Raw genomic sequence first — 23,743 nt, 5'->3', positions numbered from 1 at the left:
ATCTCCCACACTGAAAAGAGCACAGAAGAAATGGGGGTAAGGAGATCTAGGTCCTTCCCCTTAGCTCCCATACTCTAGTTCTGCTTCTGCTAGTTATGAAAAAGCGGAAGAGCCCCCAAAGAACCTCGGAAGGGGCCAACTCTTGTCTTACCTGGCCACGAGGCCTTGGAGGTCTTCCACCTGGAGAGCCATCTTCTTGGCCTGGTCTTGCAAGGCGGCGCAGGCCTCTTCCCGAGCAGAGAGTTCCTGCTCCTTCTTCTCGATGGCCTCGCTGAACTTCTTCTCCCACTGCCTGGACTCGTCGATCACCCGGTCCCTGTCGTCCTGCAGGGAGGACATGCTCCTGGTGAAGGCCGCCAGCTGGGCCAAGGTGTGGTTGAGGTCACCCTGAAGCTGTTTGGCTTCTTGGTCCTTCTGGCGCAGGGACACCTGGAGGTCCCGCGCCGACTCCTCCGCGAACTCCTGCTTTTTCCGCAGGGCCTCCAACCTCTCGTCCATGTTTCTCATCTCCTTCAGGTGCTTGGCCTTCTCTCCTTCCACGTGTCTCTCCAGCTCCTTCTCCTTCTGACTCAGCTGACCTCTGACCTGAGCCCGGGTGGCCTGAAGCTCCTCTTTCACCTTCAGGCTCTCCGCCACGACTCGGGCGGCTTCGCTCTGAGTATCGTCCAGCAAGACCCTGCAGGAAGCCAACTCAGCCTGGACCTTCTTGGTCTTCTCCTCTGCCTCCACCATGCTCTTCTTGGCGGTCTCCAGCTCCTTCTTGGACTCGCTCTGGACAAACTCCAGGGCCTTGATGGTTCTCTCCAAGCCGCTGATCTTCTCCTGGCTTTTGATGCAATCCTTCTGCAGCTGCCTCACTTCTTGCTGTTTCTCTTTCAACAACTCCTGAAGTTCTCGGGTCTGAGTCCGGCCATTTCCTTCCTTCCGGGCACTCTTGACTTTCTCCACGTTCTCTTTCTTCTCGGCTTCCCCCTCAAGCTTCTCCCTCAACAGATGCCGCTTCTCGTCTTCCAGGCTGCTCAGGGCCCCCTGAAGACTTTCCATCTCCCCGAGGAGCTGCTGGTTCTGGCTCTCCAGGTTGGCCATGTCCTGCTGGTAGTTCCCGATGCTCCCATTCAACTCGGCCAGCTGGTTCATCAGCCTCTCTTCAAGGTCATCCTTCTCCGTTTCCAAAGCTTCTTTCAGCGTCAACACCTCGGCTAGCTGTTCCTTGGTTTGCCCCCAACCTTCCTCCATCCTGATGAGCTTTTCTTGAAGAGCTTCCAGTTCCTGGCCTTGCAGAGCCAGTAAGCCCTCCAGGTGGTTCTTCTCTTCCTTCAGGACCTCCAAATCTCTATGGGCCTTATTCATTTCCTCTACCGCCACCTTCCTCTCATTTTCTAGTGCCGCCATTTGTTCCTGGAGCTCTGCCACTTGTTGACTATCCCCAATTCTCTCATCACACAAGGGCCCAGCTGTGCCAGAATCTTCCCTCTTGTCCTCAAGGCTTGGAGTGACGGCGGTGAGAACCTCAGAACCCGTGTTTGTATCTTCTTCCTCAGCCACCTCCTCTGAAGAAGACATCCTGGTGGAATTGACTACGTTGCTTCTGGCCAACCTCTCCTCTTGGATGCTGCTCTGATCTTCCTTGTTTTGCAACGTCCGCCTCAAGTCTTGGACCTCCTGCTTCAAGAGGTCCCTTTCGGCGACCAGCGCTTCCATCTCTTCGGAAAGAGCCTGGCAACTCTTCTTGGAGGTCTCCAGCTCTTCTCGAAGAGCAGAATTGGTCCCATCCCCGGGGTGGATTTCCAACCTCAGCTGCTCGTTCTCTTCCTCTAATTCCAAGATCTTCTGCTGCTTGGACTTGGCAAACTTCCTCATCTTCTCCCTCATGCCTTCCATCTCCTGTTCGGCTCCCTGCAGACGAGCTTCCCCATCCTTCCTCTCGGCCTCCACCTCTTTTAGTCTGAGGAAGAGGTCCTGCTTCTCCTGCCGGATGCTTTCCATCACCCGCTGGATCCGCTCGGCCTCGTCGCTGACGTTCTCATACGACTGCAGGAGCGTCTCGTACTCCTTCTGCAGCTCCTCGTGTTTCCTCTGCCACTCGCGGAGCTCCTGGGCCTGCCTCTCGTTCGCCAAGTCCATTTCCTCCTCCAGCCTCGTCTTCTCCCGAGTCACTCCTTCCAGGGCCAACTTCAGACTCTCGCAGGAACTGGTCACGTTCTGGTTTTCCACCAAGGTGTTGTCCACCTCTGAAATGAGTTTGTCCCGCTCCTCCTTGAGGGTCGCCAGTTTCTCCAACAAGACCACCTTCTCCTTGTTCAGCTCAGACGCCCGAAGTTCTGTTTCTTGAAGACGGAGAGAGGTGCTTTCCAAGGCGGCCTTGGTGCTGGACAACTCTTCCTTCAGCCCCTTGCCCTCTTTCAGGGCTTCCTTTCTGGAGATGAGGGCTGCCTGCAGCTTCCTCTGGAGGTGGGCTTTGGATTGGGTCTCTGCCGACTCTTCTGCCGATTTTGCCTGAAGCTCGGCCTGCAGCTGCTGGGCTCGGTCCAACTGTCCCTGCAACGCTTGGATCCTGTTCTCCTTCTCTTGCAGCTCTAACTGGAGGCCACCCAGGGACTCGTTTTTATCTGCTAACTGGGAGCGAAGGCCTTGGATTTCTTCTCTGTGGCTGAGTTCCTTCTCCTCTTGGTGGCATCTCAGCTTCTCCTGCCTGGAAATGTCTTCCCGGCTCTCCTGCAACTCCACCGTCAGGCTTTCCATGTTGGCTTCTGCCTGACTGCAGGCAGCTTTGGCCGCCTCCACTTCGGCGAGAAGTTGCTCGACCTTTTCCTGGAGGAGCAGCGTCTTCTCAGACTTGCCATCAAGTTCTCCTTGCAGGCGCGCGAGGTGGGCTTCCAGTTCTCTCTTCTCTGCCTGAAGCTTCTCAAAGTCTGCCTTCAGCTGGTGCACCGATGAGTCTTCGGTGGCTAAGGAAGCACGTTCTTCAATCACCTCCTGGCCAAACTCCTGCCCGAGCCCTGATGCTGGACCTTCAGAAGAAACATCTCCAGCAGGTTTCGGAGAAGGGAAGCTCTCCAGAACCTTGGACAGAGTCTGGAGTTGGTCCTGCAGGTTCTCCTTCTCCCAGCTCTGCTGCTCAAGTTGCTCTTGTAGCAAGTTGTAGTCCTCCTTCTGCTGCTTTAGCAGTTCGCGATAATGACGATCCTTCTCCTTGGCTTTCTTGATGGTCTCCTTGCGCGAGACCAGAGCTTCCTGGAGCTTCTTCTGGAGCTCTTCTCTCTCCTGGACCAGTGCCGAAAACTCTTCTTGGGTGGTCTTATTTTCTCCTTCTGGGCCAAGGTCAGCTTTGCTGCTTGTTCCGCCTTCCCTGGAATCTGCTGAGCTGGACCCCTCCACATTCTGATCCACCGGACTCTGTTTCTCGGGGGACAACTGGCGGTCTTTGAGTTCAGCCTGCAGAGCGTTGATCTGAAGGTCCTTCTCCTGCAGACGCTGCTGCAACTCGGCAATCATAGTCCGCAGCCACGTGCATTCTTCTTCCTCGAGGCTGACCTGCGATGCGGCTTCCTTTGCGGAGAGCAGCTGGTTCAGTGAGGCAGCCCTGCCCCGCCTTACAGGATGCCCTTGGCCACTATGGCTCACGGAGGGAGGCCCGCCTCCTTCATTCTCTTGAGCCACCCCTCCTGGCTCTCGGCGGGAAGCTTTTCCTCCCCTTTTCCTTCCTGCTCCAGCTGGCGAACCCTGGCGAGGAGCTCCTTCCTGCTGAGGAGAGCAGCCTGCAGCTTCTTCCTCAGGAGTTCGTTCTCCTTCCTTAGAACTTCCACGGCTTGGTCGGTGGGCCACTCCTCCGTCGGCGGCCATCTCTCCTCCGTCTCCACGGCCTGCCCTCTGGTCTCCTTCCCTTGCTGCAGGACGCTCAGCTGCTCCATCACGCTCTTCAGCTCCTTCCCCAGCACGAACTTCTCCTCGTTGAGTTGCACCATCCGGTCGGACATGCCCACGCTGACTTCGGCCATCCTCCGCTCCCGTTCCGCCACTTCCTGCTGGAGCCTCTCCACCTCCAGGGAGTTCTCCGAGAGGAGCGTCGCCAGCTTGGCGGCTTCCAGCTCCTTCAAGGCCAGGGCCTGGGACTGCTCCTTGGCCTTCGCGGAAGCCTCCCGCGCCTGTTCAACCAGGGCTTGGCCGTCCTGCTGCTCCTTCTGGAGCTGGCTAAGGAGGTTCCTCCCTGCCATCTCTTGCTCCGAGAGCTGACGCTGGGCTTCGTCCAGGTCCTTCTGCAGAGCCACAATTTTCACGTCCTTGGATTGGGCCTCATTCCTCAGGCTCTGAATCTGCTCCTTCAGCAAGCCCAGGTGAGAGATTCCCCTTTCGTAGTTGGGCAGCTGAGGCTGCAGCTCTGGGTGGGCAGCAGGGCTGCCTTCCGGCTGATCCTTCAGCTCTGGGTGGGCAGCAGGGCTGCCTTCCGGCTGATCCTTCAGCTCTTCCAGGAAGCAGAGTTCCTTCAGCTGGGACAGGAGCTGGTCCTGCTCGGCTTCCAGGGCCTGCGTGGCCCTGGCTGAGCCCTCCAACTGTTCTTGAAGCTGGCCAATTTCTGCGGTTTTCTCCTCCAAGACTCTCTGGTGGGTTTCCGTGGCTTCCTGCTGCCTTCTTTGCAGTTCAGCGACTTCCAGCTCCAACCTGGCTATTTTCTGCGACTGCAGCTCGGAGTCTGCAGATGGTCCCTGAGATGTTTCATTCTCCTCCGGTCCCAAGAGCATCCCCAGGACAGAAGGGGAGTCCTGGATGTCCACAGTGACCAGGGAGCTGCTGCTCGAGTCGCTCTGGATGGCCACGGTCCCTTCTCCCTCCCTCTCGGCGTCGTTGCCCTGGGAGCGCCCTGCGTCATCTTCCAGGCTGCTCGAGAGGGGAAGCTGCCCCTTTAGGAAGGCGATCTCTTCCTGGGCCTCCTGTAGTTCCAGAAGCAGGATGGACAGATCACGCTGCTTCTCATCAGCAAAGGATTCCAGGAGATCGGCCTGTCTGTCCGGTTGGGCCGGCAGGGGATCCTCCAGGGTCCCAGCTGTGCCGGACTGAAAGAAGGAAAATGAAGGAGTCATTACAAGAATCAGGTATTTTATTTCATATTGTATTTTATATTATTTCTTTATTTTACATTTTATTCTATTTCTTTATTTTACCTGACCTTACATTGTCCCAAAAGGTGCTTTTTCAAGAAGCAACTGGACTTTCTGGTTTGTTTTTTTTTTTTTTTTTAAATATAGTTTATTAATTTTTACAATTAAAACCAGTCACAATACATACACAAATAAGCAAAAGAAAGAAAAAGAAAGAAGAGAGAAGAGAGGGAAAGAATTTTGAGAAAAGAAAAAGAAAGGGGGAAGAAAGAAAGAAAGAGGTTACAGGATAAAAAGTATTCTTATTTTAACAGTTTGCAAGATCTTCTTTTGTTTTCATCACCTTAACTTGTGTCATATAACCACACCTGTTTTTAACTTATATCGCTACCTCCTTATTATGTATTGATACTTTTCTTTTATGCCTTATGATATATAGTTTATCTTTGGTCAATCCAATTATACCAACAATTCCAGCTATCGTAGTATAGTGAAGTGTCTCAAAATGTGCAGAAATGGATAAATTGACTTTGGCGCTTTTTGAAGACGTTTCGCTTCTCATCCAAGAAGCTTCTTCAGCTCTGACTGGAGGGTGGAGGATGGAAGGATTTTTACTCCTGCCAGACAACTGGTCATTTCCATCTTTAGAGAGTTGTTGAGGCCACTTGGAAGTTTACCTGTGTCCTCAGGGTCACCTGAGTGGTGCATATAGGCGTGGAGCCTTCTTGGAGCTGCTGAAAGGGCTGTGTTGTAGACTGGAAGTAGATGAAGTCCTATCCCCTTCCCCCTCTTTTGAGGGAGGGCTGTCCAAACTTCCAAGTGGCCTCAACGGCCCTCTCAAAGGACGCAAATGACCAGCTGTCTGCCAGGAGTATCAATCCTCCCTTTCCCCACCATCCAGTCAGAGCTGAAGAAGCTTCTTGGATGAGAAGCGAAACGTCTTCCAAAGAAAAAACAAGAAAGTCCAGTTGCCTCTTGAAAAAGCACCTTGGGGACAACCGTGTCCGGAATGACGGAGGACCTTTACCTTACCTACTTTCCTTTATTTTACTACGTGCCTTCCCTGCGGTCTCTTCCCAGGAAACCTGGCCTCGCCACCTCTTCTGCAAAGGTACCGATGGAAGCAATTACCTGGCTCAGGGGAGGAGACGGGACCCCTGTAGCTGTTTCCAGTTCTGGCTGAGACAAGCCGAGCTCCGGGCACCTTTTGGGGGTCTCACCTGAGGCAGGAAACACAACATGAGTTTTCCCCCAAAAGTGTAATAAGACACACACACACACACACCCTCAAGCTGAGATAAGCAGAAAACAGCCACCAACTGAAGCCCATTCCTTAAATCTGCTCCTGGTTAAGGAGCAGCCTGACCTGGGGGGTCATTTTCCTTTGGCAAAGAATGGAAAGGACTTAAAATCCTGAAGGCTGCCACGGGCACCACGGACCTGCTGGGCTGTTCCTGAGCAGAGGATACCGGCATAGTGTCCGAGCATAGGAGTATGTGCACAGTAGCATCGTAATAGATAGTAGCATAGTAACAGGGGATCCTCTTAGGTGAGGGAAAAGAAGGGGAACTCGTCAAATTTGCAGATGACATGAAGCTGGCAGGAATAGCCAACACCCCAGAAGACAAGCTCGGGATCCAAAAAGATCTTGAACAAGGGGCCCTATGCAACACAATGACATTTAATGTGGAGAAAAATCAAGATTTTGTACCTAGGCAAAAACCCCTCAAGGGCACAAATAGAAATTAGGCAAAACCTGGCTCAAAAAAAACAGTAACTGTGAGAGGGGCCTTGGTGTCTTCATGGACGATCCCTTAAACATGAGCCAGCCATGCGCGGCGGCAGCCAAAAAAGCCAATACAATCCTGGGTTGTATCAACAGAGACATCGAATCCAAATCACGGGAAGGATTAGCACCACTTTATAAAGCCTCATAAGTAAGGCCACACCTGGAATACTGGATCCAGTTTTGGTCCCCACATTACAAAAAAAGGATGTTGAGACTTTGGAAAAAGTGCAGAGAGGAATAACAAATAGGATTAGGGGACTGGATGCTAAAACATATGAAGAACAGTTGCAGGAATTGGTTAGTCTAGAGAAAAAAAATGAAGGACATGATATCAGTATTCCAGTATTTGAAGAAGGGGTCAACGTATTCTCCAAAGCACCAGAAGGCAGGCCAAGAAGCGAAGGATGGAAACTAATCCAGGAGAGAAGCAACCTGGAATGAAGGAGGAATTTCCTGACAGGGAGGACAATGAACCAGTGGAACAGCCTGCCACCAGAAGTCGTGGGCGCTCCAACACTGCAGGTTTTTAAGAAGAGACTGGACAGCTACCTGTCTGACATAGTATAGGGTTTCCTGCTTGGGAAGAGGGTCGGACTACAAAACCTCCCAGCTCTATTCCAATTAAATGGTTGACATTTTACAACCAATCAAAATGTGGGGTTTAAGGTGCTAACAACCTAACCAGAAGAAAAAAAAACACCCACCATCTGATGGAGAATCTGTCCAGGTGATTCGGGAATAGAATGAGGATCCCTGGGAATAGGCATTAATCTCTATTTATATACTATTAGCTGATGCTGGGATGGCTCTTGGTCACTTGGTTAGACGATTGTTTATTGTTGGCTTATTTGTCTGAATGGGTAAACTCCTTGAATCCAGCAGTAAACAATACCTCAATTAGGAATCACCAACTCAGACAGTCAAACAATAAACTATAGCCTGATCAAGGAGCCAAGGAGAAGACTCCCACTAGTATGTAAATAGAGAGCAAACCCCCACTCCCTTCTAACCCTGATGGTGCTCCCTAGTTGGGTCACGAAACGCCTGCAAGAAAACCACCAAGTTCAGAGAACTCCCAGGCCTCCATAGCCCTCCTCCACCTCCTCCTCCTCCTTTCCACTATACAAATCCCACTCCCTTCCAACACGGATGATGTTCCCTACTTGGGTCGTGAAATGTCTGCAAGAAAATCACCCAGCTCAGAGAGCATCAAGGACCCCAGAGTTCTTTCTTTTTCCTTCTCCTCCTCCCTCACTTCTTCCTCCTCTTCCTTCCTTCTCTTTTCCCCTCCTCTGCTGCTAACCCCTCTCTCTTATTTCACAATCCCTAGTTTGGTCACGAAAGTTTTGCAAGGAAACCACCAAGTTCAGAGAGCACCAAGGACCTCAGACTCTTCCTTCTCACGCTTCCTCCTTCCTTCTTTCCACAAACCCCACTCCCTTCCAGCACTGATGATGTTCCCTAGTTGGGTGATGAAACGTCTGCAAGAAAACCAAACTCAGAGAGCAACAAGGACCCCAGTCTTCCTCCTCCCCCTCCTTCTCCTCCTTTCTCCTTTTTTCTTTCTCCTTCTCCTCCATCGCTCCGCTCCTCCTCCTTCCTCCGCTTCTCCCTCTCCTCTCCTTCTTTCCCTCCTTCTCCTCTCCTTCCCGTTCCTCCTCCTCCATTAACTCCACTCCCTTCTAGCATTGACAATGTTACCTAGTTGGGTCATGAAACGTCTGCAAGAAAACCACCAGGCTCAGAGAGCACCAAGGACCCCACAGTCCTTCTTTCATTTCTTCCTTCCTCTTTCTCCTCCCTCCCTTCCACAAATCCCACTCCCCTCTAGCACTGATGACGTTCCCTAGTTGGGTCAGGAAACGTCTGCAAGAAAACCACCAAGCTCAGAGAAAGCATTGAGGACCCCACAGCCATTCATTCCTCCTCCTCCTCTTCCTCTCCATAAACCCCACTCCCTTCTAGCACTGACAAGGTCCCCTAGTTGGGTTAGGAAACATCTGCAAGAAAACCACCAAGCCCAGAGGCCCCTCATCTCAACCCGGAGCTACAAAGGATTCTCTCCCGTTGATACTTCCGTTCCTTCTGGAGGACGCCGCTGCCTCCTGACAGGCGGTTTCTCTGACCTGGCGTGGCAGAAGCATCGTCAGGCAAGCTCTCCGCTGGCGCATCCACCTTCTGCCACAGCCGGGCGTTCTCCGCTTGGACGGCCTCGTAACTGGCATGGAGGTCCTGCTCTGCCTTTGAAGCTCAACCATCTCCTGGTTCTTCTCCGCCACCTCCAGAGCGTGCCTGGCCACCTCGGCCTGCCTCTCCTGATCCCACTCGGTCTGGGCCGCCTTTGCCCGGGCCAGCTCTTGGCGCATCTCTTCAACCTCCTCCTGGCTCTGCTGGAAAGCCGCCTTCTGCTCGGCCAGCTCCAGCTCCAGGCTCTTGACCAGGTTTCGGGATTCCTCCTGGGCAGAAGCCAGGGTGGTTCTGGAGGTCTCCAGCGCCGCCTCTGCCTTTTGCAACTTCTCCAGGAGATTCTAGGGAAGAGAAAGGCGTGGAGCTCAGCCCAAGATGGGAGGACACCATCTTCACTAAGGACAAGACAACAAAAAATGGACAGCAGAGGAATTTTTGGGGGGCGGGGGAAGGAATCGTCATTTCTGTTTTGACCTAAACTTCCCGAGATCATGAAGCCGACTCCTCGTCCCGATAAAACCCCTTTTATTTAGGTTCAAGGGAATTCCTGTCCAGCAAAGTCCCGGCAAACGGTCTTTCAAGAGATTTCACCATGACAGGCCTTTATCAGGCTTGGAGAGCTGCCAGGCCGATATCTTCCAAACACCAAGCTGTAGCAGCAATGACTTGGCAAGAAGTCAGGAACAGATCTTCATACTAATTAAACAAACTAATTGTCTCCTGCAAACCCCACTCCCCCTTTCACTCCTCTTTATTCCCTCTGGGAGGGGCCATTCACTGTCCACCTGTGGCTTTACTCCCGAGTCGACCCTTGTTCCTTAGCTGTTCCCTTCTTCTGGCAGCTCTGTGCATGCGCACACTGGGAACAGGCTCCAGCTGTTCTTCTGCCCCACTGATCTCCAACTCCAAAGGCAGCTGATAACTGCCAGACGGCCCTGGTCCCCATCTCTGCCTCCGACGCAGAGCCTCCCCCAGACTCCAGGACTGGCCCAGGTTCCTCCCCAACCTCCTCAGCGTCCGACTCTGCCACCAGCTCCGCTGGCCGCTGGAGGGCCACAACAATTTCCCCTTCTTGTTCTCAGGAGCCCATGTGGGGTATTCTGGGGATAGAAGAAGGGAGCTTTGTGCATAGAAGTTGCAAAAGCCACGTTGCTGGATGGGTGGCGGTTTACTGCACACCCTGACATGGCCAGAATGCAGCCAAGATGGCCCAGGGGGGAAATATCCAATCCAGAAAACTATGCCTCTAATGTAAAGAGATTTCTTAAAAAGATATTTCACGAGACAATAAAAGTTTTTTTAAAAAACTAATATAAAAATCAGAAAAAGGATTTTTTTTAAAAAGAAGAAGAAAACATAGAACGTTGGCTCTTCCTCGCATCAAGGAATTGCCACCTCTTTCCTCTCTAACCCTTTCTAATCCTCAAATCCCTAAATCCCCAGTTCTGTCTTTTTTTCCCCTTTTTTCTTTCAGCCAAAAGTCCAGCGGAGGCTTTGTCAGAGTATATTCATGAACTGGAATAGAGGTCAGCCAATGAGAGCTGAGTTGAAGGGTGAAACTTAGAGAGAGAATCTGGACATGGTTTACCTGGGTTCTGTGCTTAGCTCTAAAGTGAGAGAGAAACTAACTTGCTTGCCGAAAAGTAGAGCTCCACTCTGAACCTGTAACATATCTGCTTCTGTTTGAGTTTGCTCCATGCTGGAGAAATCTACAACTGGTATTGTAAAATTTACTTCTTGTGTTTATAAAGAAGTTAAAGGAAGCCTCAGCCATCTGTGTTTGCTTTTCTAGCGCTGAATTTACGTTACGATACTCTGAACAAACTTCCTGTTTTTAAAACAAAGTCTTCAATGGTCGTTCGTTTTTTCCGCCTGACCGTAGGTCAATATTAAAATGTTGATTTGTTTTATTTAAAAGCCAGGGACGAGTTTTGCCCCTGGATTATTATTATTTTGCAAACCGAGAGCGACTCCAGGGCAGCTCCAGCATGCAATAAAATGCAATATTATTTTTGGGTTGGGGAAACCCCGGGGCGATACCTGCTTTTCCCCCTGAATGACATTCAGTTCCTGCTGCAGCAGTTCGACCACCTGTGTCCGGCCCAGCAAAGCCTCCTCTTGTTCCTCCACTTTTCGCTGCAGGTGCCTCAGATTCTGTGGAGAGAGAGAAAGAGGGACCCCCCCCCCCAAAAAAAAAGGGGTTCAAAAGCCACAAGACTAAAATACAGATTTTTCTCACAGCTGGCTTTGCCTCTGGATATAGGGAATCCTCGGCTTACGACAACAACTGAGCCCAAAATTTATGTTGTTAAGTGACATTTGTTCTGTGAGTTTTGCCCCATTTTGGGTAAGTGAATCTCTGCAGTTGATAGCTCGGTCGTTAACCGAATCTGGCTTCCCCCTTGAGTTTGCTTGTCAGAAGGTCACAAAAGGGGATCACGTGACACTTCCCGGGACTGTGTGACCGTCATAAGTAGGAGCCGGTTGCCGAGATCCAAATTTTGATTCTTCTGCCAAGCAGCCAGATTTTGATCACATGACCATGCCATGGTCATAGGTTTAGTTTAGTTTATTGTCACTGCACCTCATACAACGAAATTAAATACCATCTTCAGGGCACATCATGACCATGAAAATAAACACACACACACATCCTTCACACTCCACACATTGAATTGAAAGCCCTTGATATTGCCTTAATATTGCACCATACAGTACAATTCAACAGAGCTCCTGCCCTGGGATAGAAGCTGTTTTTCAGCCTATTTGTGCTTGTTTTTATTCTCCTGTACCATCTGCCAGATGGTAATAGTTAAAAAAAAAGGGAGTGCCCAGGATGAGATGGATCTTTGAGGATGTTTTGAACTTTCTTAAGGCAGCGGGAGCTCTAAAGCTCTTCCAAAGAGGGGAGAGGGCAACCCATGATCTTCTGGGCAATGAAGTTAACCCTCTGGAGCGCTGTCCTATCTGCCACTGTGCAATTGGCAAACCATACAGAGGTGCAGTAAGTTAAGATACTCTCTATGGCAGTGGCCTCCAACCTTTTTTGAACCAGGGACCGGTTTCACGATTATTTATTCTTCCACGGACCGGTACCTGAATAACGCGAGACTCCACTGCCATCGGGACGGCTCTTCGTTTGAAGCCGCCCCCCCCTCTTCGACGAAACTAAGGCGCGAGCAAACGCTTTCCAACCGAAAACCCGAAAGCAACCAAAAACCCGGAAACGCCGTCGAAACAAGATGGCAGCGCCCAAGCTTTGCAGCCCGGTAAAAAATGATCCACGGACCGGTACCAGTCCGGGGACCCCTGCTCTATGGTGTAGCGGTAGAAGGTCACCAGCAGTTTTTCATTCGGTTGTTGTTTCCTGAGAAGTCCCAGGTAGTAGTATCTCTGCTGGGCCCTTTTGACCAGGGCTGCAATGTGAGCCCCCCAGGTCAGGTCCTCTTTTAGGGTAACACCCAGAAACTTAAAACTGTCCACTTGCTCCACTCGGTCTCCCTTGAGAAGCAAGGGCTGGATGTCTGATCTGTTCCTTCTGTATAGTCCACTATCAGCTCCTTGGTCTTAGTGGTGTGGAGGACCAAGTTATTGTCTCCACACCACGAAAGCAACCGTTGGTCCACCTCGTCTCGGTAGGCAGACTCATCCTGCCCCCTGGAAACGAGTCCCACCACTATCGTATCATCTACAAATTTAGCAATAGCATTACTAGCATGAGTGGAAATGTAGTCATGCACGTAAAGAGTATAGAGTAAGGGACTCCAGACGCAACTCTGTGGTGTACCAGTGTAAAAGCATGATTATTATGGGTTGCCCCCTTTTCAGGGCCACTGAAACGTCAAACAGTCGCTTAATGAAGCGCTTGGAAGCTGAGGTGGTCCTTGACTTACAGTTCATTTAGTGACCGAAAGTTATAGCTGTTTAGTTAGTTAATACTGGCTCCCCCCCCTTAATACTGGCTAGTTAATACTGGTTAGTTAATACTGGCTCCCAAAGCCAACTGACTTTGCTCATTGGAAGGCTGCAAACGGGGAATCATGGACACTGCAAGCGTCGTAACTTCGAGTCGGTTGCCAAGCCTCTGAATTTTGATCGTGTGGCTATGGCAGGGGTTTTCAAACGTGACAGCTTGAAGTCTTGTGGACTTCAGCTCCCAGAATTCCTCCTCCAGTTATGTTAGCTCAGGAATTCTGGGAGCTGGAAGTCCACAAGCCTTAAACTTGGCCATGTTTGGAGACCCTTATTGGGCTATGGAGATACTGCAGCCGTCGTTAACTGTGAAACACAGTCGTGAGTCACATTTTTTTTTTTCAGCGCCGTTGTAACTTCGGTCCCTACATGAACTGCAAGTTGAAAACCGCCTGTAAATCGCGGGCAGCTTTCCCAGAGCCCAACCCACCTGCTGCATTTCGGCTTGGCGGGCCTCTGCCTGGTGGATTTCTGCCTGAAGCTGGAGAGCCTGTTCTTCGCGGAGTGACTCTTTCTCCAGCACGTCCCCTTGAAGGCAGCTGATCTGCCGAGAGAAGAATAAAACATAAGGAGGATTATTACAATGGGGAAGCCTCAGGGGAATCGATGGAAACCACTGGAGCCTCCGAGCGGAAAAGAGACAGTGCTAAAACGATCCCCTTCCATGCGCAGCTGGGAAGTTGGGAAAATGCTTTGGGTTCAAAGGTGGCTGATGGACCGTCTGCTAAAATAAAGCCAGGTCATACACACACTTGAAAGTAAATCAGGAGGCCTGTCATTGTGGAGTCTGCCTGGCAAGAACAAAGAATGCTTATCCACAGGAGATATGCCTGTGTAAATCTCGTAACCATCCTGGCTAATTGGAGAGCTGATGAAAGTTAACACGAGTTTGACAACTTGCAGACCTCAGCTAAAAGTTAGGCCTGGAGCAAATCAAATGTGTATTAGGTAACTCCTAGGGCATTCATTAGCCAAGACTTAGGAATAGGGACAGCTAGAGACCAATAGAACAAATCGTAGAATTATTACTGAAATGTTTATTAGATGATATTTCTTATTATCTCGCTTTGTCCCACCTTCTCCCTTAGAGAAAATGTATAAAACTTGGCTCTATCCTTTGTTCTGGGCTCTTGGCATTTTGACCAGGAGCCCCTTTTCCTTGGAGGACTCCAATAAAAAGCAATCAGCAAAACCTTCACCTCGTGTCTGGCGTCCATCATTGGCTTCGGCACCGGGCTCAGACCCGAACTGGGGACAACAGTGCCAGGCACCTGGAGGCAAAACTCTCCCATACAGGGTATCCATCATCCACCGGGTGCCTCTTGAGAGGCTGTGGCTCCTGTTTTATGCATTATTTTATTCGTATCTCCCCTTTATTATTTCTACAGATAAGGTGGGGAACATGTCCAACACACCTTCCTTCTTCTGTTGTCTCCACAACCACCACCCTGTGAAGTGGGTTGGCAGAGAGTGAGTGAGTGATTGGCCTAAAGACACCCAGCTGGCTTTCATGCCAAAGGCAGGACTAGAATTCATCACCTCCTGGTGATTGGCCCAAAGTCAGTCAATTGGCTTTCATGCCTAAGGCGGGACTAGCACTCTCAATCTCCTGGTGATTGGCCCAAAGTCAGCCAATTGGCTTTCATGCCTAAGGTGGGACTAGAACTCACATTCTCCCGCTTTCTAGTCTGGCATCTTAACCACTAGACCAAAACTGGCAGCATGCTTTAGCAGGCAACTTTGGACCACAATTTTAAACTGTGTATGGAAATGCCAGAGCATTGCTGGACAAGTTATACGAATTTCACCAGAGAAAACACCTAGAAATCTATAATTTACTGTCGTTGAGTAATAATTCCCTCAGCCCTGTCCAACTATCTACTAAGTCTGCACTACTACTACTGTCAATCTTCTCATCACTCCTTATCACCCATCCCCTCCCATTTGTGACTGGATGACTGTAACTTTGTCACTTGTATCCTTACAATCTATATTGACTATTTCCTAGTATGATTTGATTACTTATTGTACCCTACGACTATTATTACGAGTAGATTCTTGACTCTTGACGAATGTCTCTTTTCTTTTATGTACACTCAGAGCATTTGCACCAAAGAAAAATTCCTTGTGTGTCCAATCACACTTGGCCAATAAAGAATATTCTACTCTACTCTACTCTACTCTACTCTACTCTACTCTACTCAACTCTACTCTACTCTACTCTACTCATGTTCCCTTGCCAATATCGGCCTGAGAAGATCCCAAGAGGCCAGGAAACCACCCCAAAAAGGCCCAGGGGAGCATCTCGGATTCCCTACCTGGGCCTGGGCATCCCCGAGTCTTCCCGTCGCTTCCTGCAGCTGCCCTCGGAGCTCCCTCACCGTTTCTTCCTGCTCCTGAAGCTGCCTCCTGAGCGCGCCCGTCTCGTCCACCGGCCCCTCGCTTAGGCTGTGGTCACCCTGATGGCGCAGAAGAGAAGAGAGGTAGGGGAGATTTTGGAGAAGATTTGGGCACCCCTGGACTTTTCAAATGGTTTCATGTTTTAGCCAAAACTCCCCTGGGTCCATGTGTTATCGGAGGGGGGTACGTTGGCCAGAGGAAGTGGGCAGAGGGTCTCTCTGTATGGGAAGGGCTCCCCGTGGCCGAGTGGGACCCCATCCGTCAGCCAAGAAAGACAATTAGGAGGGCCTACATGGTTAACAAACAGAACTAAGAAGTGAGACAAGAAACCTAACTGGAATAGTCCTTAAGAGAGTAAAACATAAACTTGTAAATTATACGAAGATAGAAGGATAGTAATCATAGTTGAAGTTATTCGTTAATATTAGACAAATGTAATATAATGTATGATGATACTTAAACCAAAAACCTGTATGGATGCCAAGAACGCTATCGAAACCATGATGTTTTATGATGTCAAAAAAAGAAACTCCATAAAAATATATATTTTTTTTAAAAAAAAGAGACATTAGGAGGGACAGCTGATCCGCAGGAAAGCTTCTCCTTCGTCCCGCCTGGCTTGGAGATGGATGACTTGGTCCCGGTGGAGGGGGGGGGGCTCACCTGGACAGGAGGCGGGGCTCTTCCGGCTGCCCTCGGCAGGTGCTGCCCCTCCCTGGGCCGCCAGCTCCTCGATGCGCTTGTTCAGGTGGGCCACCTTCACTTTAGCCTGCAGCTTCAGCTTCAGCAGTTTTGCCTCGGCCGCCTGCCTCTCCTCCTGGAGGGGAGCCACAACGTCACACACAGGGGCGAGAGTCCCGGGGGTGTCGGGGGCAGCCTTGGAGGGGGACGTCCGGAGACCCTGATCTGAGCGGAGGGGTTTGGGGAGGGAGAGTGATGTCCTCTGCACCGGGGGGAGGAGAGATCCGGCACTTTCAGCCCAGAAGGACAAGCTGGGGGTGTTTGGGGGCGATTCCTGTAGGGCCAGGTGACCTCCCCTCTGCAGTTTATTTATTGATTTATATCCCACCTCTATTACTTTCACAAATGACACAAGGACACCTTCCTCCTTTTTCCCCTCCCGTAAGGTGGGTTGAGCTGAAAGAGAAGAACTGGCCCCAAATCACCCAGCAGGCTTTCCTGCCTAAGGGCGGGGACTAGAACTCGCCATCTCCCAGTGATTGGCCCAAAAGGTGGGACTAGAACTCCCTGTCTCCTGGAGATTGGCCGAAAGTCTGCCTTTCCTGCCTTAAAGTGGGACTAGAACTCACCACCTCCTGGGGATTGGCCCAGAATCACCCAACCAGCACTCAGGTCTAAAGTAGGAGTAGAATTCACAGTCTCCTGGTGATTGACTCAAAGTCACCCAGCTGGCTTTATTTTTGATGGTTTTTTGTTTTTTTTTTACTAAAACCAGTGTTTACTTCTGGTTTTTTTTTTTTTTTTGCAACACCTCATAGCAAACAAAGGAGCCACCTTAAACAATCATGGTATTCATTTAACAGGTGCCCCTCAAAAGGCCATCAAATCAGGTCTGGTCACTTGATGACCTGCTCTACAACCGTCACAACTTACAATTGGAATAGGCAGGCTCCATTACAGTCCCAGGTCAAGGACCGGCTGCAGCCGAACTAAAAATATACAATTTTACTGTAGCCAAAGTTTTCACATGAAAGATTTCCAGCCTGTTTTGTTTTTTTTTAATAAAAAAATTCCTTCTAGGGAATCGCTTTTCACCTTTTAAATATAGCAAGCCCGCTACCCATCCTAATGTTCTTATGTTCCCCCCCCCCCCCATGCCCCAAAATGCAGCAGGAAATAGGGGGGGCAACCTTGTCCAAGTGTAACAGCACAGTCTGGGGCAAGGCACAGCCCATTGCTGATAACTGCTAAAACTTCCACCCCACCATTAAGTTAATTCTTTATTCAATATAGGGTATTTGTTGCTGAAAACCAGAAGTAAACATCAGTTGTCATAAATAAAGCCAGCTGGGTGAATTTGAGCCAATCAGAAGAAGATTGGGAGTTCTAGTCTCGCCTTTAGGCATGAAAGCCAACAGGTGTGAGGACCCAAAGGGGCGTGGCACAAAGGCAACCCAGTCAGATAATCAGTGGGAGTCCCTTTATTAGCTCCAACTTTGCCCCAAATGTCCTGGTTACCTTCTGGGCTGGAGAAAAACTCTCTCAAGAACAGCCTTTGGCTGCAGAGAATCAAGTCCAAAATGTGGTCAACAAAAACTGTAACTTAAAGTCCAATCAAGGCAAAAGGAGGTAATTAATCCGGCAGGGCAGGAGCAAGAATTCCAGATGTAAAGGCATGGCAATAATTCAACACGGTTGGGAGGAAGCCAGGAATGCAGATAAGCAAAGTCAACACAAGATAAACTCATGTTTGTTCCCAGAAGACACCGCACTCAGCTTGCGTCTCTTTTAAACTCTCATTCCCAGGTGTGGCTAATGAAGGGAATCAGGGCCCTTTCCTTCCCCATAAGCCACGCAGCCCACATTGCTCCCTTCTCCGTTCTTCCCTGCGTGCCCAGGGATGAAGAGGGGGTGGGCCTGGATCTTCCTCTGAAATCCCCCTCCCTTGTTCTACCTCTCCCCTGCTCTGCCCAGATGGACTTTGCCCTTCCCCAGTTTCCTCCACAGCCAACGGAGCCACACTCCCACTCCCTGTCAGCTGTTCGTCTTCCTCCTCAGATTCAGACTCCGACAGGGGCATGACAACAGGTGACTTTGGGCCAATCATCAGGAGGCTGCGAGTTCTAGTCCCATCTTCACACACACACACACACACACACACTGAAGTTCCTGTCCCGGAGAAAGAGGGCATCCGCTTTCCACCCACCTCAAGCATGGCATCCTTCTGATGGAGCTGAGCGTCCTTCTCCCGCAACAGTGTCTTCAGTTGCGCCACCAGCTTCTCCATGTGGGCCAGCCGTTCCAGCACATCTTCTGGGCTCTCCTCCTCCATGTTCTGCTGGCTGGATTCAAACTCCGGTCCCTGTGGGGGAGGGGGGAGGAGAGGGAAACAGGAAGCAGAAGTTCTTAAGTCACCCCGCAGCTTTCCAAGCTCTCGGTCTCCAAACGAGGGTTGGTGTCACATGAATGTCCGAGAAGGAACAAGGGGCCCACCATTCATTTAGTGCTGCCTATGGAGGGGGGGTGAGGCACAAAGGAGGCCAGACACAGTGCCCAGGTACCCTTCATTGTCCCTTTCTTTTTTTTTTGAAAAGGTCAACCTGTCCATTCTGCCACAAATGAGCAACTCTCAAAGGTTTAAAAAACTACCTATTTCCTCTGAAGCTGAGGGCTAAGATAACTAAATCAAACTAAAATTAAATATAAATGCGGAATAGGTTGCCTGCTAGATTATTAAGCGGTGCTGACTGCTGCTTTATTTATCTTTTTATTTATCTTTTTATTAATTTTCTTTTATTTTGTTTATCTTTTATTTTGTTTATCTTTTAACGAGCCCACAATCCCTTGTGGGGTGGAATCTGGGCAACTGAATGGAGCTGAGTGTTTACTGGCCGGATGCCCTTCCTGTCACCAATGTGGAGTTTTGCTCAGCAGATATATTTTCATTGTCCCCAGAAAGAGAAATATCGGCTTCTACCAAGGATCGAACTCACAGCCTCCTGATGGTGAGGCGAGAGCTCCACCACCAGGCCACTGTACCACTGTTTTATTTATTTCTCATACTTTATTTATACTTATATGCTGCCCCACTGATAAGGTGACTCTGGGCAGCTCCAAAGGACTCAAGATTGTCTTATCTTTAGTTACTTAATTTAGAGAGTTGACACAGCCATTCAATTTGATACCAGCTTGACCCTGTCCATGTTCCAGCATCCAATTGACTCAAGAACAATGAAGAATGCTGGCTTTGAATAAAAGGCGGCCGGTAATGGTAGGCTGACTTGCCCCAAAGCAAGGAGAGATCCAACCTAGAATTAAGCAGAAATTTCTTTGCGGTACGAACAGTTAACCAGTGGAATGGCTCGCCTCCCCAAAGAAGAAGGGGGTCAAGCTATTCTCCAAAACAACGGAAGGCAAGTCAAGAAACGACGGATGGAAAATAAAAAAGGAGAGAAGCAACCTGGAACTCAGGAGAAACTTCCTAACAGTGAGGACCATTAACCAGGGGAACTGCTTGCCACCAGAAGTTGTGGGTGCTTCATCACTGGAGGTTTTCAAGAAGAGACTGGACCAGCCACTTGTCTGAAACGATATAGGGTCTCCTGCTTGGGCAGGGGGCTGGACTGGATGGCCTCCAAAGTCCCTTCCAGCTTTATTCCCACTGAAGCTGTAGGTGCTCCATTACTGGAGGCTTCTAAGAAGAGACTGAGTTGGATTGGACCAACTTCCTCATTGCCAAACTGGTCCGGGAGAGAACAGGCGACTTACGGCGGGGGACGGCGCTGTCCCGGCATCTTCTCCGTCCCCCGAGAGCTCGTGCAGGACGGTGCTGGCCAGCCCCGACAAACGGCTGAGCATCTTCACCTTCCAGGCAACCAGCGGCACAGAGGGAGGAGGAGGAGGAGGAGGAGGAGGTCAGCTGGAGCATAAAAGGAGCGCAGAAGGTCCAGAGAAGGAAGGAGTCGCAGCTTGCAAGCAGCCGGGGGTCTCCAATAGGCTGCCGAGGTGCACACCGGTTTTTTTTTCCCCCTGGCCGTTGGTTTTTCTGCAACAACAATCATAATTGAACCCAGAGTAAAAGCTGACACACTACACAGCAAACACCAGCTCTGCGTGGATGTCCCAGAGGGAAAGATTTCCTGCGCACATCCTTAGAAAAGGCCTGCAACTCTGCCTTCGTTTGGCTAATTTATTCCATTTCAGTTTCTATAGCCACCCAAGTGACTTTGGGTGAAATATTATTTATTTATTGAATTTATATTGCCACCTAAGCACAGAGCTGAAGACAGAAGCCTGAAGATGATGAATGAGACTTCATCGAAACGTTGCCTAGATACTTCCAATTTTACGTGGGAGAAAACCCAAATAACCAAAGAGCCACATACAAATACCCGCGAGAACCTCAGAAAATATGTATATGTATATGTATATGTATATGTATATGTATATGTATGTATGTATGTATGTATGTATATATATATTCATATTTTATATATACATATTCAAATAAATGAGTAAAGTACAGTAGAACAAAATCTGGAAAATAAATAAATAAAAAATCACACACACCCCCAACTCTCACCCCGCCCCGATGACAGTAGATCACACGAGCCATTTCATAGGCTCCATCCCACTCTGGGTTCCCCAGGCCCGCTGGCAGAACCAGGTCTTCAGCGCCTTTTGGAAGAGTATTAGAGAGGGGGCCATTCTGATCTCTGGGGGGATGATATTCCAGAGAGAGGGAGCCACCACGGAGAAGGCCCTTCCTCTGGGTCCCACCAGGTGTATCTTCCTCAGGGACGGGACCCACAACATTCCCTGCCTCTGATGGGTCGGGGAGATGTGACCGGCAAGAGACGGTCCCTCAGATCACCTGGTCCCAAGCCATTGAGGGCTTTAAAGGTGACAGCCAGCACACCTTGAATTGCACCCGGAAGCAAGTCGGCAACCAATGCAGCTCCCACAGGAGAGGTGACACATGTGCTCTGCACAGAACCATGCGGGCCGCTGCATTTTGCACCAACTGGAGCTTCTGGATGTTCTAATTCAATGAAATATGCCCATTGCCCAGGGAAAAAAGACCGAGGTCCTGGAAAAACATTCTGGGGAATCAGTGTATAGCCACCAGTTTGGGAAGCCCTGCAATGAATGCAGCAAAACCCTGGCAGCCATTTTGGGAGAGCGCCCGCAAGGTTCTCCCCGAATCCCATCCATTCTATGCTCTCACACCGCCAAGGTTAAATAAAAGAGCCATAAACGGGGAGGGATGTTCCAACAGTTAAACAACTGCTAGGATCCTGGAGAGCCACAGTACGTTCTGGTGGAAGGAAAGGAAGTTCCCAGCAAGGTGCTAGTCCTCATCAGATCTGACCCATTTCATGTCACAGAGGGGACCCTCTTCAAAAGGAAAGAACAGAGTCAGCTTTTAGGTCACTGCTTAAGGCACGATTCAGATTAGCTGCTCACATGAAGTCACATCATTCAAGTGAGGTATAAATGGCACAGGAGTACCATACGCTGTTTAGTCACAAAGTGATAACTCCTCCTCCTTTCCTTTCACATCAATTTATGGAAAGCATTCTGGCCCTCAACATAATGAACTAGTCCTAGTCGCAATTGGAGTATGGCCCTAAAGAAAAGATGTGCAAGAGGGCACATATTATGCCGTTTATTTGCATCTATGGTCATACGCAAATTGAGGACCTTGAGGGCCAGAACGCTTTCTATAAATTGATAGGAAAGGAAGATATGATATCTATCTGTCAGTCTGTCTGTCTAATCTATCATCCATCTCTATATAGGTCTGTCTATATGTATCATCTAATATTTATAATTATCCATCATCTATCAGTCTGTCTATCCATCTATCTTCTATTTATATTTATAATTATCTAACATCTATAATTATCATCTATCAGTCTGTCTATCCATCTACCTATCCATCCATCTATCTCTATAATCCGTCTGTCTCTATCATCCATCTTATCTGTCTGTATCAATCTATCTAATCATCTATTTATAATTATCTATTATCTTCTTTCTGTCTGTGTCTATCCATATATTTATCCATCTATCATCTATCTATATGTCTATATATCATCTGTCTTGTCTATCATCCATCTATTTATCTGTCTATCATCTAATATTTATAATTATCCATCATCTATCAGTCTGTCTGTCTATCCATCTATTTATATTTATGATTATCTAACATCTATAATTATCATCTATCAGTCTGTCTATTCATCTACCTATCCCTCCATCTATATCTATAATCTGTCTCTATCATCCATCTGTCTGTATCAATCTATCTAATCATCTATTTATAATTATCTATTATCTTCTTCTGCTATCATTTATCATCTATCTCTCTATCTATGTTGTCAATATATAATATCATCATATCAGTCGTCTGTCATCAATATTTATAATTATCTACATCTATATTATCATCTATCGTCTGTCTTCATCTACCTATCCATCATCTCTATAATCGCTGTCTCTATATCCATCTTATCTGTCTGTATCAATCTATCTAATCATCTATTTATAATTATCTATTATCTCTTTCGTTGTTATCCATATATTTATCCATCCATCTCTCTATCTATATGTCTATATATCATCTGTCTGTCTCTATCATCCATCTATTTGTCTATCATCTAATATTTATAATTATCCATCATCTATCAGTCTGTCTGTCTATCCATCTATTTATATTTATAATTATCTAACATCTATAATTATCATCTATCAGTCTGTCTATCCATCTACCTATCCATCCATCCATCTCTATAATCTGTCTGTCTCTATCATCCATCTTATCTCTCTGTATCAATCTATCTAATCATCTATTTATAATTATCTATTATCTTCTTTTGGTCTGTGTCTATGCATATATTTATCCATCCGTCCATCTATATGTCTATATCTCTCTATATAAAATCCGTCTGTCTCTATCATCCATCTATTTATCTCTCTGTCTATGTCAATCTATGTAATCTACCATCTATTTGTAATTATCTATTACCTTCTTTCGGTCTGTGTCTTTCCATTTATGCATCTATCCATATATCTACACACACACACACAGAGGCAGGGGGGGCTCCCTGGTGCTTTCTCTGAGCTTGGTCCTTTCCTTGCAGACGTTTCGCGGCCAAACTAGGTCATTTCATCCGTGCTCGAAGGGGGGGTCGAAGGCTTCCTGGGCAGAAGAAGGCGCGTATCCCAAGGGGACACCCCGAGGTCCGCAAGCCGGTCCCCGTAGAGGCCCGCCCTCCTCCTCCTCCTCCTCCCACCGCCCGGCCTTCCGAGGAGCTTTTTTTTAAAAATCCACCTGCAGGGAGGGAAGGGAGGGAGGCTCTGCTGCTGCACCGGTTGGGTCTCCGCCTGCCGCGCCCTCTGGATCCCCTGGCCGGGAGGACGCCCCGAGGTCGAAGCAGGCCGGAGCCCAACCGGTGCAGCCCCGGCAGCTGCTCCTGCAGAATTGCGGCCTCCGCCCAGAGCCTTGAGGAGGGGGGCCTTAAGGCGGAGAGAAGCGGCGACCCCGGACGAGACTCACCGCTCCGACGCGCCGCCGGGTTCCGGCCACATCAGCACCGGAAGCGCCCCGGTCTCT

At 49.1% G+C, this 23,743-nt stretch overlaps 1 protein-coding gene across 1 annotated transcript in view; it reads right to left on the bottom strand.

Moving 5' to 3' along the window:
- Nucleotides 1–23,743, bottom strand: part of LOC113428112 (golgin subfamily B member 1-like) — a 38,645-nt gene extending 14,902 nt beyond the window's left edge. The window contains 12 exon segments of the mRNA XM_087968988.1: nt 152–3,686; nt 3,689–5,051; nt 6,228–6,316; nt 9,012–9,128; nt 9,131–9,413; nt 11,113–11,226; nt 13,475–13,588; nt 15,363–15,503; nt 16,079–16,261; nt 18,332–18,487; nt 19,894–20,170; nt 23,687–23,743. Of these exon segments, the coding sequence (XP_087825114.1) occupies nt 152–3,686; nt 3,689–5,051; nt 6,228–6,316; nt 9,012–9,128; nt 9,131–9,413; nt 11,113–11,226; nt 13,475–13,588; nt 15,363–15,503; nt 16,079–16,261; nt 18,332–18,487; nt 19,894–19,983 (6,185 nt within the window). The 5' untranslated portion in view covers nt 19,984–20,170; nt 23,687–23,743.

The sequence above is a fragment of the Notechis scutatus genome, chromosome 6 (assembly GCF_049901735.1).
Source record: "Notechis scutatus isolate UNSWTSFEM ecotype Mainland chromosome 6, rNotScu1.2, whole genome shotgun sequence".
NCBI classification, from domain to species: domain Eukaryota; kingdom Metazoa; phylum Chordata; class Lepidosauria; order Squamata; family Elapidae; genus Notechis; species Notechis scutatus.
The sequence above is the reverse complement of the archived record's forward strand: the minus strand, read 5'-3'. Positions and strand labels throughout refer to the sequence as shown.